The 14599-nt window shown below is 40.0% G+C and overlaps 1 protein-coding gene across 1 annotated transcript; it reads right to left on the bottom strand.

The window, feature by feature from the left end:
• Positions 1-217: 217 nt before the first annotated feature.
• LOC126428359 (uncharacterized) lies at positions 218-9584 on the bottom strand. Its single transcript, XM_050090290.1, has 3 exons — positions 9458-9584; positions 7861-8085; positions 218-530 (listed from the first exon to the last, which is right to left on the bottom strand). Exons 2-3 carry the CDS (start codon positions 7980-7982, stop codon positions 218-220), a joined length of 435 nt encoding a protein of 144 aa, XP_049946247.1. The 5' UTR covers positions 7983-8085; positions 9458-9584.
• Between the last annotated feature and the right edge of the window lie 5015 nt (positions 9585-14599).

The following is a 14599-nucleotide window of genomic DNA, read 5'->3' as shown; positions in this document are numbered from 1 at the left end:
TTTTTTTTCATTTGTGCTGTTTATCCCAGTTTATCTGTGTGATGTTATTATCTTTAAAGATGTTATCTAATTTTATAGTCATTTTGCTTTAATACAATTAAGCTATTGTCTTTATTGCTACTGCATTATTAGTTGTCCATTTATGGTTGATCTGGTGTAATCTCATGTGGTATGTATTTTTTTCTTTTTTTAATGTAAGTGTTTGTAGGTTATTTCATCACACATCCTGCAGAAAGAGAAAAGGTATACTACTTTCATCCCAAATAATACTATCACTCTCATTACCACTGCTACTGCTACTGTCAACGTCACTGACTTTGCCACTATCTGAACGGTCGTCACGTATTTCGTCTGCTCCACCGAGCCCCACATTCTCTTCCCCTTCAAGGTCTACATCATTCTGGTGATCTTCTGTGTTGAAAGGTGGATCCTCTGCTTCAATGCTGCCATAGATTTTGAGATCAGGCATCTGCTCACACAGTCCATCTGTGGCTTTAGGGTCACCTTGACAGCCTCGGATTTTCAGCTCCCTGTGATAACAATGGAGACATTGTGTTTGTTGTGACAGTGTGACCATCCAACTGAGGTACCTCTATACTGTGAAGGCTTGTACAACACTATTGCTGAGAAATTTTAATTGCATATGAGTAGGCTTACATTTACTCACAACAAGGGATGAAAAAAAGACTGAAAGAAGGTGACAAAACAAGAAAAAGGCAACAAATGCAAAACTTGCTGAATAACAAATGGAACATAAATCTCTAGCCAAAGAAAGTGCTTCACAAAGAACTATATTTAAATATCATGAAGTAAATAAGTTTAGAACATATTGTAGATTTTAATGTGCAACCCATGAAACAACATTGTGAAAATGATAGATTGCCACTCAATGTGTCATCTTTACAGTGTGTAGCAGTTATCCTTTTCATAATATTTATATGTGAAATGTGCGTTATTCATCTCATAATGTACAGAATTTCAGGACATTAGTCTGATGTACAGGAGACATGTCAGGGTTACAACTTACTTATTTAAAGTTTTGTCGAACTTACAGTATTACTTGTTGAAGAGTTTACGTATTATATTACTTGAAGAATTTGTACAAAGTTCTTTCTACAGCTGTTTCAGAATTTTCATCCTCTATAACAAGTGTAAATTTTTATTTCATTTTAAGAATCCAGCTCAAAATATCACTTTAATCTTAATGAAATCTTCCACTAAGTAGTGGCATATTTCAGTTAGAAAAATTATGTATCTTGCTTTTAAAAATATTTAGCTTCATATTTGTTACGTCACACCCTCTTATTTTGTTGTGAATTTCAAAGGATGTGACATAATGATATGAAGCAGTTCTTTCGGAGGAGCAGAAAGGTTTTAGAAAATGCTAATCTTGCTCCAACAAATTAATTATATAACAACTGATACAGAGAAGTATAACAACAAAACTAGTGCAGCATTTATAGAATATATTTAGGCATTTTATCAAATAAAAGTATTCAGACAGCACAATGTAGTGATTTCTCTCTCTCTCTCTCTCTCTCTCTCTCTCTCTCTCTCTCTCTCTGTGTGTGTGTGTGTGTGTGTCCGTTTGTGTGTGTGTGTGTGTGTGTGTGTGTGTGTGTGTGTGTGTGTGTGTGTGTGTTTGAGAGTGTGTGTGTGGGGGGAGGGGGGGTCAAAACACGGCTCTTTGTCAGAAAGCTCACTTGTTTAGCAGTCTTTATCTTGCGCCTCTCTGCAACTCAACATTTCCACTACATGGTGAGCAGCAATCTATCCTTTTCATAATATTAAAATGTAGAAAAAGACAGATTGCTACTTGCCATAAAGAAGAAACGTCAAGTTGCAGACAGGCACAATTAAAGACACTTACATAAAACTTTCTCGATATTTCATATGTTCTCCCAGGGCATCTTCACTGTGGCCTACGTGCCAGCCACAACTGGGGTATCAGTAGATGAGTAGATGACATTTCTGGTACTTCCTGTTCTCTTATTCTACAAGAGCGATTCAAATTAAAACCTTAAAAGCTCCATGAAACTTCGAAAAATTGTGTAATTGAGTTAATGGGTAGCAACAAAGTTCCTCGAAGTTCAGAAAGTGACCGACAACTGGCAGAGTGATGCTACAAATCAGGAGAAGGCAGCAGCATCCACAGCAATATGGATGCCCTGCTGTCAACATACACCGTGGTCGAGTGGCAAGCTGTGATGCATTTTTTGTATAGCAAAGATGTCAAATCAATTGAAATTCATCGTGGAGTGACAGCACAACATGGTCACTCGTGTCTGCCAATGCAGCAAGCTTAGGAGTGGTGTAGGTAGTTGGTGTAACTCCTGTGAAGGATGCGCCAAGACCAGGATAGGCTGACTGCATAGTGACGAATGTAAACACTGTGTTAGTGGAGTGGCTTGTAAAGGAGAACAGACATGTAACTCCGAATGAAATAACCACAAGTTTGAAGACTCGTACTGGATCAGTGCAGAATATTGTTCACAATGTACTCCACTTCAATAAGGTGTGTCTACAAGATGGGTGCCACGTCAGTCAAAAGCCGAACTGATAGACCATCGCTTCAATGCCTGTGAAGAACTTCTGCATTGTTTCTGCATCAAAGATAATGCATTTCTGGGAAAAATTGTTACAAGCGAGCAGTCTTGGGTCTATTATCACCAACCAGAAATGAAAATAGCAAGTACGGAATGGTACCACAGCTCATTGCTGAAACAAAAAAATTTTGCACTCAAGTGTCTGCTGGAAAAGTCATGCTCATTCTCTTCGGGGATGCAAATGGAGTAATTTTGAGCATTTCAGTAAAAACTACTACTTATTCAGACATGCTGACAAATCACCTTCACTCTGCAATTAGGAGTAAACAATGAGGACTTCTGATCCGACCAGGAAAGTACTTGGGCTCGAACAAACAGATCTGTGTGAACGTTTGGTTACAGGACCATTATGTACCTCTGAATGTGCTGGTGGGTGTCGTTTTTCTGCAAAACTCCGCAGTCATGCTCTAGATATCACTGTAGATGTAATTGTAGATGCCATACGCAATGCAGCAATCTTAACTATAAATGTAAATGCGGAATGTCAATAAAATGCTCCGAGCAATACGAATGACTGCAAAACGCATAGTGAAGAAATGCAAGTTGATCGCATGGCGTATTTGCACATTCTATAATATCAGTGTTGAACGCAACGTCAATGACACTTTTGAAGTTGTTCACTGGTTCACCAATATCGTAGCCAGCGTTCTGCCACGCGTAACGAAGCATTGGTCTGTATACTCCTGCAGATAACTGATTGTAAATGACAGAATGCATATTCATGATAAAGAATCTGTCGTGCAATTTCGGCTGCATATTACTGGAACATAGTTTAATGGAGTCTGTTATTCTCTTGGCATATATTTTATATTGCCTGAAGAAATACACATCCAGAGGTTGTGCATATTTTGTAGTTTTAGGTGGAATGATTTTTAAATCTACATGTTTTCCGCCAGATGCTTCCAGTAGTACTCGTTCATCTTTATGTCCAGACCAGGAGTCACAAAGTACTAATGACTTTCTCGACTAATGTGGATTCAAAACTGAAAGAAAAACGCCTTCAGATGTTGTTTCGTGATCTTCCCACTCACACTTGCATCGACGACGACATTTGGAGGGCGCCGCATTTCTATTTCCCTTGACATATGGGGTCCAAACTTTCCACTGGATTCTTGGAAGCAAATATAGAGTTTGTCTGCCAATCGTTCACCCATTGATGTAGCAACATCGATCGTGTAACTACGTGTTGCACAGTTAACTGATTGCAACATCGCGACAGTGTTTGTTTCCCCTTTCATCGATAGTGTTCTGTCACAAGAAAGTTCATAGTTGAACTGACTCTGATCACAGTTCCATACAGAACTAATATCAATGTTTTCCCTTGTGATACACTCATTGACGACAGCAACAAACATTTGAGCTCTTTCAATCAGCTCTTCTTTGTCATCCTTATCTTTTCGTGCTTGGAGCATAGTGATACGGCACGATGTTATCCTAAACTCCTTTTTCAAATTAGTAATAAATCCTAGTGAAGCTGTGAAGTTTGTACACCCAAGTTTTCTGGCTACGTCCAATGCCCAATGTTGTAAATGCCGATAATGAACGGCGAAACCGCATTCTCACGTTTCATCGAATTTCGCCATTACACGCTTCTTGATGGTCTTTAACAGCAGTGTGCGATTTCCTTTGAAAACTGTATTTCCTTGTCATTTCTTTGCCATGTAATCCAGTATGTTTTTAATATTGCTTTTAGACTTCAGTTTAGGGTATCTTTTTAGAAGTTTGTCGTATGTGTCGAAACCTCTTACGTAATAATCATCATACATGTTCCACAGTGTGTTGTCATCAAACGCTGTGATGATACTTGCAACTTTAACCTTCTTCTTGGAAGACGATTGGTATTCACTGTCACTGCTTCCATCGCCTCTTCCCGCACTTGCCATAGCACTACCGTTTGCAATGAGCTGTTTGTCATTATCATCCCTATCATCATCATTATGTGTCAGTGTTACAACAGTACCTGTTTCTAACTTACACTCATATTTCTGCACTATAATAGATACCAGAAAACATGTGAATGATTCATCTTCTATACCAATACCATCTTCACGAAGAAGGGTTCTTCATAACTTCATCTCAACCAATCGCAATACATTAGCAGGATTGTTTACCAATTGCCGAGCCATCTGATGCTTCAATACACAAATAATGTCACAAAACGCAACTTCAGAGGCACACTGCACCATCCCTACTGGTCCCGACTGGCGTACCGGCAGGTCAGTGTGCAGCGCGGCATGGCATACGCAGAGGCCTCTAATGGATGACTGCAGAGTTTTGCAGATGCGGGAGTATCACTAGTGCAATAAGAGACCTATACATTATTTCTCACACGATTTTGGTGTATTTGCGTTTGTTCGAGCCCAAGTACTTTCCTGGTGAGGAGTACTGCCACAGCATGACAAAGCCTGACCGGATACAGCCTGGAGGACAGCCTAGACTATTCAGGAAAGTGAATCCAAATATCTGGCACAGCCTCCTCATTCACCAGACTTTGTTCACAGTGATTCATCTGTTCAGTGCACAAAAGCGAAGAATGTTCTATTTGATCCTGCAGCTGTTACAGGCTCAGAGGACACTTGACTCTCCTCGTATAAAGACTTTCGTATGGTCACTTACACTTGTCACAAATATGATAAATGAGTTGCAAGGGCAGCCATTAGCCCTTCAGCCTCGGGCAACATGGACGTGTGCATTCAGCTCCTTCCGGACAATTTCATGGGGCCTGTGATTATTGTGTTTGACATTATTTCCACCCTTTTTGCACGTTGGAAGTTGTGATTTTCCCATTGCTTTGAAATATCGTAGGCTGCTATTTTCCCATCAGATCTTTTTCTGTTCCTCTGGTTCATCCGAAGTCACTATTTTCCCTTCTGAAACTACAGGATATGCATTTTATAGATCAGTCTGTCGCACTCACATACTTACACATGTAACTTCTCGTGGCAGCAGTTTTGTATCCATATTCCATAGCTTGTGCACAAAACATTGCTGTAAGATATACAACACGCAGAATATTTATCAATAAGTTTTTTTCTGCTTTTACAACACTGAATGCAACTTTTGTATTTGCTGCATTATTTACGTTCAATGTCAATTAAAAACAGGGTGTCTATGTGGACAAGGAAAAAAAATTCCCGGATTTTTACCGGATTTCCCGGTTAAAAATACACTTTCTCCCGGGTGAAAATACACTTTTTCCGTGTTAAGTGACCATATACTATTCCTTGACACTGTAAAACTCATCAATCCTTTGAATGTTTATGGTTTTATATACCGAAGTAGAATTTCCCGCCACTTTAGAAAACGAAACTCAGGGAAACAAAAACTCGTTTTGAAACATCTTTGATGTGCAGCAGTATGTACGCTGCATATTTTTGTATTACGAAGGTATAAGTTCGAATTCCACCATATACCGCATGTTACTTTCCGAAGCATTGAAAATGAGATGCAATGCGCTTTTGTAAGCCACTCATCATTCATGTGACGTGATCTCGCCAGCTGATGACAGCATAGAACACGTGATGTAATCAGCCCATAGCAAGATCACTCTTAAGTAGCACAAAAACACAAATAAGAAAAGTTAATGGTTTAAATTAATATAATTAATAAGCTGGAAGAGAAGCTAAGCATCCACATATGATGTTGATCTTTTCTGCGCGTGATACACTTTAATATACATCACACAAATGTGTTAGTAAAATTTTTAATAACGACGTAAATGTGTGATCTTACATTAGGTCATAAAAGAAACAAGACATCAAAGGATACTTCAAGATAATCGGAATTTCGTGAACCATACTAAAATGCATAATTCGGCTTAAAGTGCACATTCATATGTCCAGATTCGTATGTAAATTTTCTTGGATTACCAGTATTGTATGACCTCATGTTTGGTTCTTTATTATGGCATAATGTCATACGAGCACTTGTAATCAGCGAACAGTTGAAACCAGCCAACAGTGTGAAATTAAACGGTTCGTTTCAAATAAACTGACTGCCCTAGCAGAAAAGCTTAATAAAAGCCAAATCTCTTTAGCAAATCGACAAAAATAACTTCATTGTTCTGCAAGGCGATTAATGCTTGACTATCAGAAAGGTGGAAATAAAATCTGAAACTAATGACATATTTTAGCCATCCCTAATTATTCGAATGTATTTTAATTCATTTGATATCTCCCGGTCACAAAAATCCGTTTTATCATTTAACGTGAGAGCAATAAACGAAAAGGAAACAACAAAATCACTGAACGTAAACACAGGTCACGTGGAGACGACCCACCTCCCCACCACAACTCAGACTGCTCTGTGCATCAGCCCCGGATTTACTATATTTCCGAACCGGTGCAATATTAAGTAGTGGCGCCAAGCCACACTTCTGTAACAAGAAGTGGGAGAAGGTACTACTCATATGCGACTCAACTACGCATGCACTAGAGCCCGCCCGCAACTGCTCAAAGGAATCTAATTTAAACAGTTGTGATGTCACGCTGATCGGAGGCCATTTGTTGTTATAAAGCATTGCATAGTCTTCCAAAAGTCTTTGACACATTTTGCTGTTGGCAGACGCTTGTATGAGCACTGTGTTTTGTTGGTGTATACGGCGCATTTCCTTTGCAACTTAAGTTTATTTTACGTTTTTTTTTTTTTTTTCCTCTCGTTCATGTTTCGTTGCTGCAGTGTTATTCTGCAGTAGCGGGATACAGTAATATCCTTTGTTAGAGTATTCGTTCTTGCCACACAAAATCACAAAAATTTAAATGAAAACTAAAACAATGAAAAATTCCTGGAATTGTAAACAATTCCCGGGTTTTTCCCGGTTTTCTCCCGGATGAATAAATTCCCGGGTTTTTCCCGGATCTCCCGGGTCGTATACACCCTGAAAAATCAACTCTACAGTAAGTTACATTTGTTTAACTGTATCTTACAACCATTCTAATTATCAATTAAAAATATCCCACAATTTTCTATGGAAAAATAAGAAAATCACCCGCAGTTACGGCGTTAACATGAGCATTTCTTGGTGTGGCAAGATATCTTCAGGAAATACCAATCACCAACTTTCTCATCTGAATACCAAAATATTGTGTTGACTCATACCTACATAGACAGAAATGACCATCTTGATGAAATATGAGATGTCAGAGCCCACAGAGAAGGATTTAAAGAGTTCATTTTTGGCACATGCTATTTGAGAATGGAGTGGCGCACAAGTGTGAATCACAGAGTAACCATGTAGATATGGATCTTATCTTACCTGAGACTGACCAGCTTTCCTGGGAACTTATGAAATGGCACTCCAGTAACAACGGAATAGTTGAATATCAGGCAGCGCACACTGGACAACGCGAGGATACTGCTCAGACCAGGTTGCATCATGGGAAACTCCAGTTCTTCTGCGAACAAGGTGTGAAGTCGCGGTAGCCTGGCGAGGCAAGGGAACAGGGCTCCGGCGAGACCCTTGCACCACGACACGTCCAGTCTGGAACAACAGCAAGTGTGCCACCATTTATCTGGGAATGAGCTGGCAGAGAAAAATGCAATGAATTTTACTTCTAGTAGTCCTCTGTCAAAAAGAGCATCTTCAATGTATATCAAAAAGTTATGAACATCTTAAGGTAAAATTGTCACAAAATTAAATTCCAGTCTAATGTAGATGGATGGAAATAACAAATATACATACGAAGTGATGCAACAGCCACAAACCTAATAGCTTACATAATCAGATTCTCCAAAGGAAGCTTCTGAAGAAAGGAAGTTAACTGTGTCTCAATTTGGAGCATTAAAGTTGTTATGCTACTACTATAAATTGCCTTAGGTCTGTGCAGCACATATTTTTAATCCGATGGAAAGGTTCAGGCCCGTTTCAGTTAGTCAAGATTTGGGCTCAAAGTGCAGAACATGAATTAAATTAAGTCTCATGTTGATAGTACGAAGGAATGCAGAAAAGTAATTGTTCTACATTTTTATTCTGTTCTCAATATCAGATGAGGTACTATGAGACATGCAAATTACTCTGCTGACTTTGCCAATTCTATGACACTAGATGTAACCCTCTGCCACTAGAGGATCCGAAATGTAACAGCGTTGTCCATCACAGACAGAGTGAGTCCTATCTATTTTTAGTACAGTACATACCACTCTGATGTCTACTGTCCTGACATCGTCCGGTACTTTCTTTTGCCCTTTCCTGTCTTTGCTAAAATAAAACCTTCAATTGCCTCTGGCAGAAGACAATTTCGTCTCAGATTATGTCGTATCCAGTTTGACTTCTATTCTTCACCATCAGCAACATCCTCCAATCTTCTCCAACTCTTCTCAATACCTCCTCATTCCTGACTATCAGTCCAGTTGATCTTCTCTATTTGGGCCATACCCACATTTCACAAGCTTCAGTTCACCTCTTGTCCTGCCTTATCAATGTCAACATTTCTGCTCTGTACAATGCCACACTCTGTACCAGGCATTTCACTATTTCGTTTCTTAATTCTGTATTCAAACCACTAAGAGTCTGCTTCTGAAATGCCTCTTTCACCAGTGCCATCCTGACTTTGATGTCTTGTTCACAATTTATATCTTCCCTATTCTAACGTCCCAAATACTTGGATACCCTCACCAGTTCTATGGTTCAGACCCTAACTCACATTTCACTCCTCTTTTATTTAGCCCTATAACTGTGATTTTGTTTAATTTTTATTTATTTTCATACCATGTGCTACATATGCATCACTGGGGTCATTTAGTACTTCAATCAGCATCTCCATTTTCTCCAAGAATCATCACTCACCAGTCACCGTTTGATTACTCAGCTACTTTGTCTACACTAAACTGCTAAGTCAACGAAGACTGCTTACATTTCAAGATGTTCCAGATGGTAGATCTGAGAGAATGCAGTATCAGACAGCAACTCTGCTTCTCTGACATTAAGTTCCTGCAAAGCAGGGCATCCACAGCTGACGGCAATTACCGTATCGTCGTCGAGTCCATACCCACCTCGTAGATCCAGCAGTCTGAGTTTTGTCAGCCCATCAGCCCTTAAAAACAGAATTGAGTACACAGTTTATGATGCGAAATATTATTTTGTCTTCATAACAGAAAAAATTGGGGAGAGCCATCTGATATACTCTACTTACAAGGAAAGTACACAACCTACTCACCAATTTTTACGAGTTTGGCACACTAATTGGGTGCCATGCAAAAGTATCACTTGTGAAAAGATTTAGGTGTAACACTACATTTTTTGGAGATATCTAAGCCATAGGTTACAATGTACTATCCGCATGAGTCATGTAGAATTGATAGACCACTTAATAATAAGGCAACAGTACTTGTAGGAGGAGCTGAGGCTGAAGTGTACAGGGCAGGAAGAGTAGCCATTGCAGACTTGCCCTGAACAGCACTGTACTACCTACCTCTAATATATCCCATCATCGTAGTCAGGGAGTTTGACAGAGGAAGCTTGTCATCATCCTTGTTATCTACCCTATCTACCCACATCCCTACATGCTCCCACAGGCATAACTTAATCATCGTCCCCCACTCCTGTGTGTGTGTGTGTGTGTGTGTGTGTGTGTGTGTGTGTGTGTGTGTGTGTCCTATTTCATATTGTTATTCTCTCCCAGATTTTCTAGTGTTTTATTGTACACAGTGGTTCCATTAGTTTTGGTTCTTTGTATGTTCCGTGGAGGATATTTGCAAACCACCGTAATGTGGGAAGTGTCAAAGTCCATAAATAAGGCAGGTTTTCGATGCGAGAACAGAGCAACACGATGGCCAATTATAGGACTCAATTTTTTGTTTAAATCTTAATTGAAGAAATGTAGCCCAACCAGAAGTGTTGCAAACTACACAGGAGTAAGCAGCTACTACTTGGTAATGGCTGGAGATCAATCAGCTGAAAGTCCATGGCATTCAAAACACTTTAATTAGCTTGAACCCAGAGTAATTTTAATACACTGCATCACGACACACTATACACTGAGGTGAGAAAAGTCATAGGATAACGATTTGCGCATATACAGATGGCGGTAGTATCGTGTACACAAGGTATAAAAGGACAGTGAATTGGTGGAGCTGTCATTTGTACCCAGGTGATTCACATGAATAGGTTTCTGGTGTGATTATGGCTGCACGATGGGAATTAACAGACTTTGAACATGGAATGGTAGTTGGAGCTAAATGCTCAGGACATTCAATTTTGGAAATCATTAGGAAATTCAGTATTCCAAGATACGCTGTGTCAAGAGTGTGCCGAGAATGCCAAATTTCAGGTATTACCTCTCACTATAGACAATGCAGTGGGCAACAGCGTCCACCTAACAACCAAGAGCAGCAGTACTTGCATAGGTGTCAGTGCTAACAGACAGGCAACACTGTGTGAAATAACTGCAGAAATCAGTGTGGGATGTACGACCAACGTATCTGTCAGGACAGTGTGGTGAAATTTGGTATTACTCGACTATGGCACTAGAGGACCCTAGACAACTCAAAACCGTAGCCTGATCAGATGAGTCCCTATTTCAGTTGGTAATAGCTGATGGCAGTGTTTGAGTGAGGCACAGACCCCACAAAGCCATGGATCCAAGTTGTCAACAAGGCACTGTACAAGCAGGTGGTGGCTCCATAATGGTTTGGTTTGTGTTCATGGGGAAATGACTGCATCCTCTGGTCCAACTCAACTGATTATTGACTGGAAATGATTATGTTCGGCAACTCGGAATTTATGTGGATGACAAAGCGCCATGTCACCAGGACATTCTGGACAGTATGAGCGAATGATCTGGCCGCCCAGATCGCCTCACATGCATCCCATCACACATATACGGGACATAATCGTGAGGTCAGTTTGTTCAGAAAATCCTGCCCCGACACCACATCCACTGTTTTTGACGGCTATAGAGGCAGCATGGCTCTATATTTCTGCAAAGGATTTACATTGACTAGAGCCATGCCACATCAAGTTGCTGCACTACACCGGGTAAAACGAGGTTCGACACAATATTAGGAGATATCGCTGTGACTTTTGTCACCTCAGTGTACATTCATAAAATATTTGTGTGTTGACTACGTAACTTACTTAAACACCAGAGCACCTGTGCCAGGCGGCAGAGGATCGAGGATCATCATCTTAAGCTCCTGCAGATTCCTCAGGTTGCCTAGGGCAGTAAATGCCTCCCTCGCTTCATCGTCAACTAGTTCGAATTCGTAAAACTGCAGACGTTCCAAGCTGTCGGCACAGACCGCCAGCAAAGGGAGGACACACCTGGGCGACAACAGAAATGAGAATGATTTGTCTCCGTGTCACATTTTAAAGCCCAAAGAAACAGTGTAACCTATCTTATACTGCAACTTCAAATAAACACTTTGGGGACTGGCCACTTTGTAGAACATTGGACCTAGGAAACTGGCCTTTTATGGCATTATTTAAAGCATTACTGGCACACATGTACTTGATGTCCTACAAGAGTAATTCACACTAAAAAGGGTCAAATTTGAAGATTTATTTTTCATATTTCCTTCATATCTTTGACATTACAAATTTTAAAATAACAATTACAAAGAAAATTTTTCTCCCAAGAAAAAAAGAGAGAGATGAGCTGTTGATCAATTTCTTCCTCTTGACTTTCCAAAATTTCTTTTTCGTTCAACCTACTTGTAGCAGGATTGTGGCAAACTGTGGAACCTAGAGAGTACACACATGAAATTAATGTCAATGTGATTGTAATGCCTCAGCCATCTATGACAGCAGCTGTTACATTTGATAATGTTTCTTTCAAAATAACTCTAACAAGGGAACCGCCCCATCGCACCCCCTTCAGATTTAGTTATAAGTTGGCACAGTGGATAGGCCTTGAAAAACTGAACACAGATCAATTGAGAAAACAGGAAGAAGTTGTGTGGAACTGTGAAAAAATAAACAAAATATACAAACTGAGTAGTTCATGGGAAGATAGGCAACATCAAGGACACTGGGAACGCAGAAGCGCCGTGGTCTCGTGGTAACGTGAGCAGTTGCGGAAGGAAAGGTCCTTGGTTCAAATCCACTATCGAGTGAAAAGTTTAACTTTTTATTTTCAGTTTATGTGACAAACTCTTATGTTTTCATCACTTTTTTGGGAGTGATTATCACATCCACAAGAAAACCTAAATCGGGCAAGGTAGAAGACCCTTTTTACCCATTCGCCAAGTGTGAAAGTTAGGTGGGTCGACAACATATTCCTGTCATGTGACGCACATGCCGTCACCAGTGTCATATAGAATATATCAGACGCGTTTTCCTGTGGAGGAATCGGTTGACCTATGACCTTGCGATCAAATGTTTTCGGTTCCCATTGGAGAGGCACGTCCTTTCGTCTACTAATCGCACGGTTTTGCGATGCGGTCGCAAAACACAGAAACTAAACTTATTACAGTGAACAGAGACGTCAATGAACGAACGGACAGATAATAACTATGCAAAAATAAAGAAAGTAAAATTTTCACTCGAGGGAAGACTTAAACCAAGGACCTCTCGTTCTGCAGCTGCTCACGCTACCACCGGACCACGGCGCTCCTGAGCTCACATTGTCCATGATATTGCTTATGTGGCCCATGGACTACTCAGTTTGTATATTTTGTTTATTTTTTCACAGTTCCACACAACTTCTTCCTGTTTTCTCAATTGATCTGTGTTCAGTTTATCAAGGCCTATCCACTGTGCCAACTTATAACTAAATCTGAGGGGGGTGCGATAGGGAGGTTCCCTTGTAAGATACTGGCAACAGAGCGATAGGCGGCTCACACATCACGAAAATCGCAGCCTGACTTGTGCTCGGAAGCAGTCGTTTTAGCACAAAGCTGTGGCCTGAGCTGTTCTCAGGATTGGCTGCCAGTGCGTTAGCGGTTCTCATCCTGTATTTATAACATTACCATGTACAAGTGTCACTATTACGTAACCTTCCACTGAACTATGGGATGATTGCTATTATCGCCACATTAATTTTCGTAACTGTATACCCCCCATTAATAAATTATAATTGGAATTTTAAACTCCGCCTTCACCAAAACACAATGTATTTCCTTTTTCTGTTTACCCATACATGTTTCGACTCTGATGTGCCGCCTGTGGGTCTTTATTTATTTCTGTAAAAATATCATTCAAAGTTCATAGTTGTTTTAATATTTTGGATCTAAATAATATAACATGCATTTTAGTTTGTGACTGAAAGTCATACAGCACGTCTCTCTCCAGCTGAGGTTACCGATGCACACTTGTTCGATGTCGCGCCTCTCAGAAGTAGCTGGTTAGATTGCTAGTGGGGAAGAATGTTCAGTACACAGTAAATACTAGTTCTATAAGAACTGTAAAGCAAGCTTACACATTACTGATCGTGTTCTTAATACTAAAAGGATTCGTTTATTTACTAATACCACGGCAATTCACAAGGAATCCCTTGAGTGCGAGGTCACAAGTTCAGTCTTTAGTAAGGCTCATTTGAAAGTTTTGTGTTAGCGATTATGACAGGAAAAATATTAGCTGCTAATGATTTACCATGTGCATAAGGAGGTTGACAGAAACAAAGTCTGGAAGGTGCAGAGATAAACCTTCTGTATGATGCCTGTATTACACTTCACAAAATGGGCATCGTTGACATCTAAGAAATGTTTCAAACAAAGCATTAACTTGCACTGTGAACACTGAATAAAAAACGGTGTGCCACAGTGATAAAGATTTGCACCATCACAAACGAAGTTGAATTCCTCGAGAGTTACAAACAGTGTAGGACGTTCTGCTAGGTATCCACTCTTAAAGAAAATGTATAAAATTATATTGGTGTAACGAGATGATGAGAACTTACGGAATGTAATGGAATGCAACTGAATGCAAAACAATTTGTCGGGGAGCTTACACTGAAACTGGCTACCCTTTAAGGCAAACTGCGGAGAGTGCAGTAGTATGTTTTATTGGAATGGGAAAACAAACATCCAGAGGCTGAATTTATAGTGGTTCCAAGTGG

Source organism: Schistocerca serialis, chromosome 12, assembly GCF_023864345.2.
Source record: "Schistocerca serialis cubense isolate TAMUIC-IGC-003099 chromosome 12, iqSchSeri2.2, whole genome shotgun sequence".
In the NCBI taxonomy this organism is placed as follows: Eukaryota; Metazoa; Arthropoda; class Insecta; order Orthoptera; family Acrididae; genus Schistocerca; species Schistocerca serialis.
This window is presented reverse-complemented; position numbering and strand designations above follow the sequence as displayed.

What these genes read in the sequence shown, in the direction of transcription:
- LOC126428359 (XM_050090290.1), bottom strand. Translation starts at nt 7,982, where the DNA reads ATGATGCAACCTGGTCTGAGCAGTATCCTCGCGTTGTCCAGTGTGCGC. An exon ending in GGAAAGCTGGTCAGTCTCAG is followed by an intron (nt 531 to 7,860) that starts GTAAGATAAGAT and finishes TTGTTATCACAG; the next exon opens with GGAGCTGAAAATCCGAGGCT.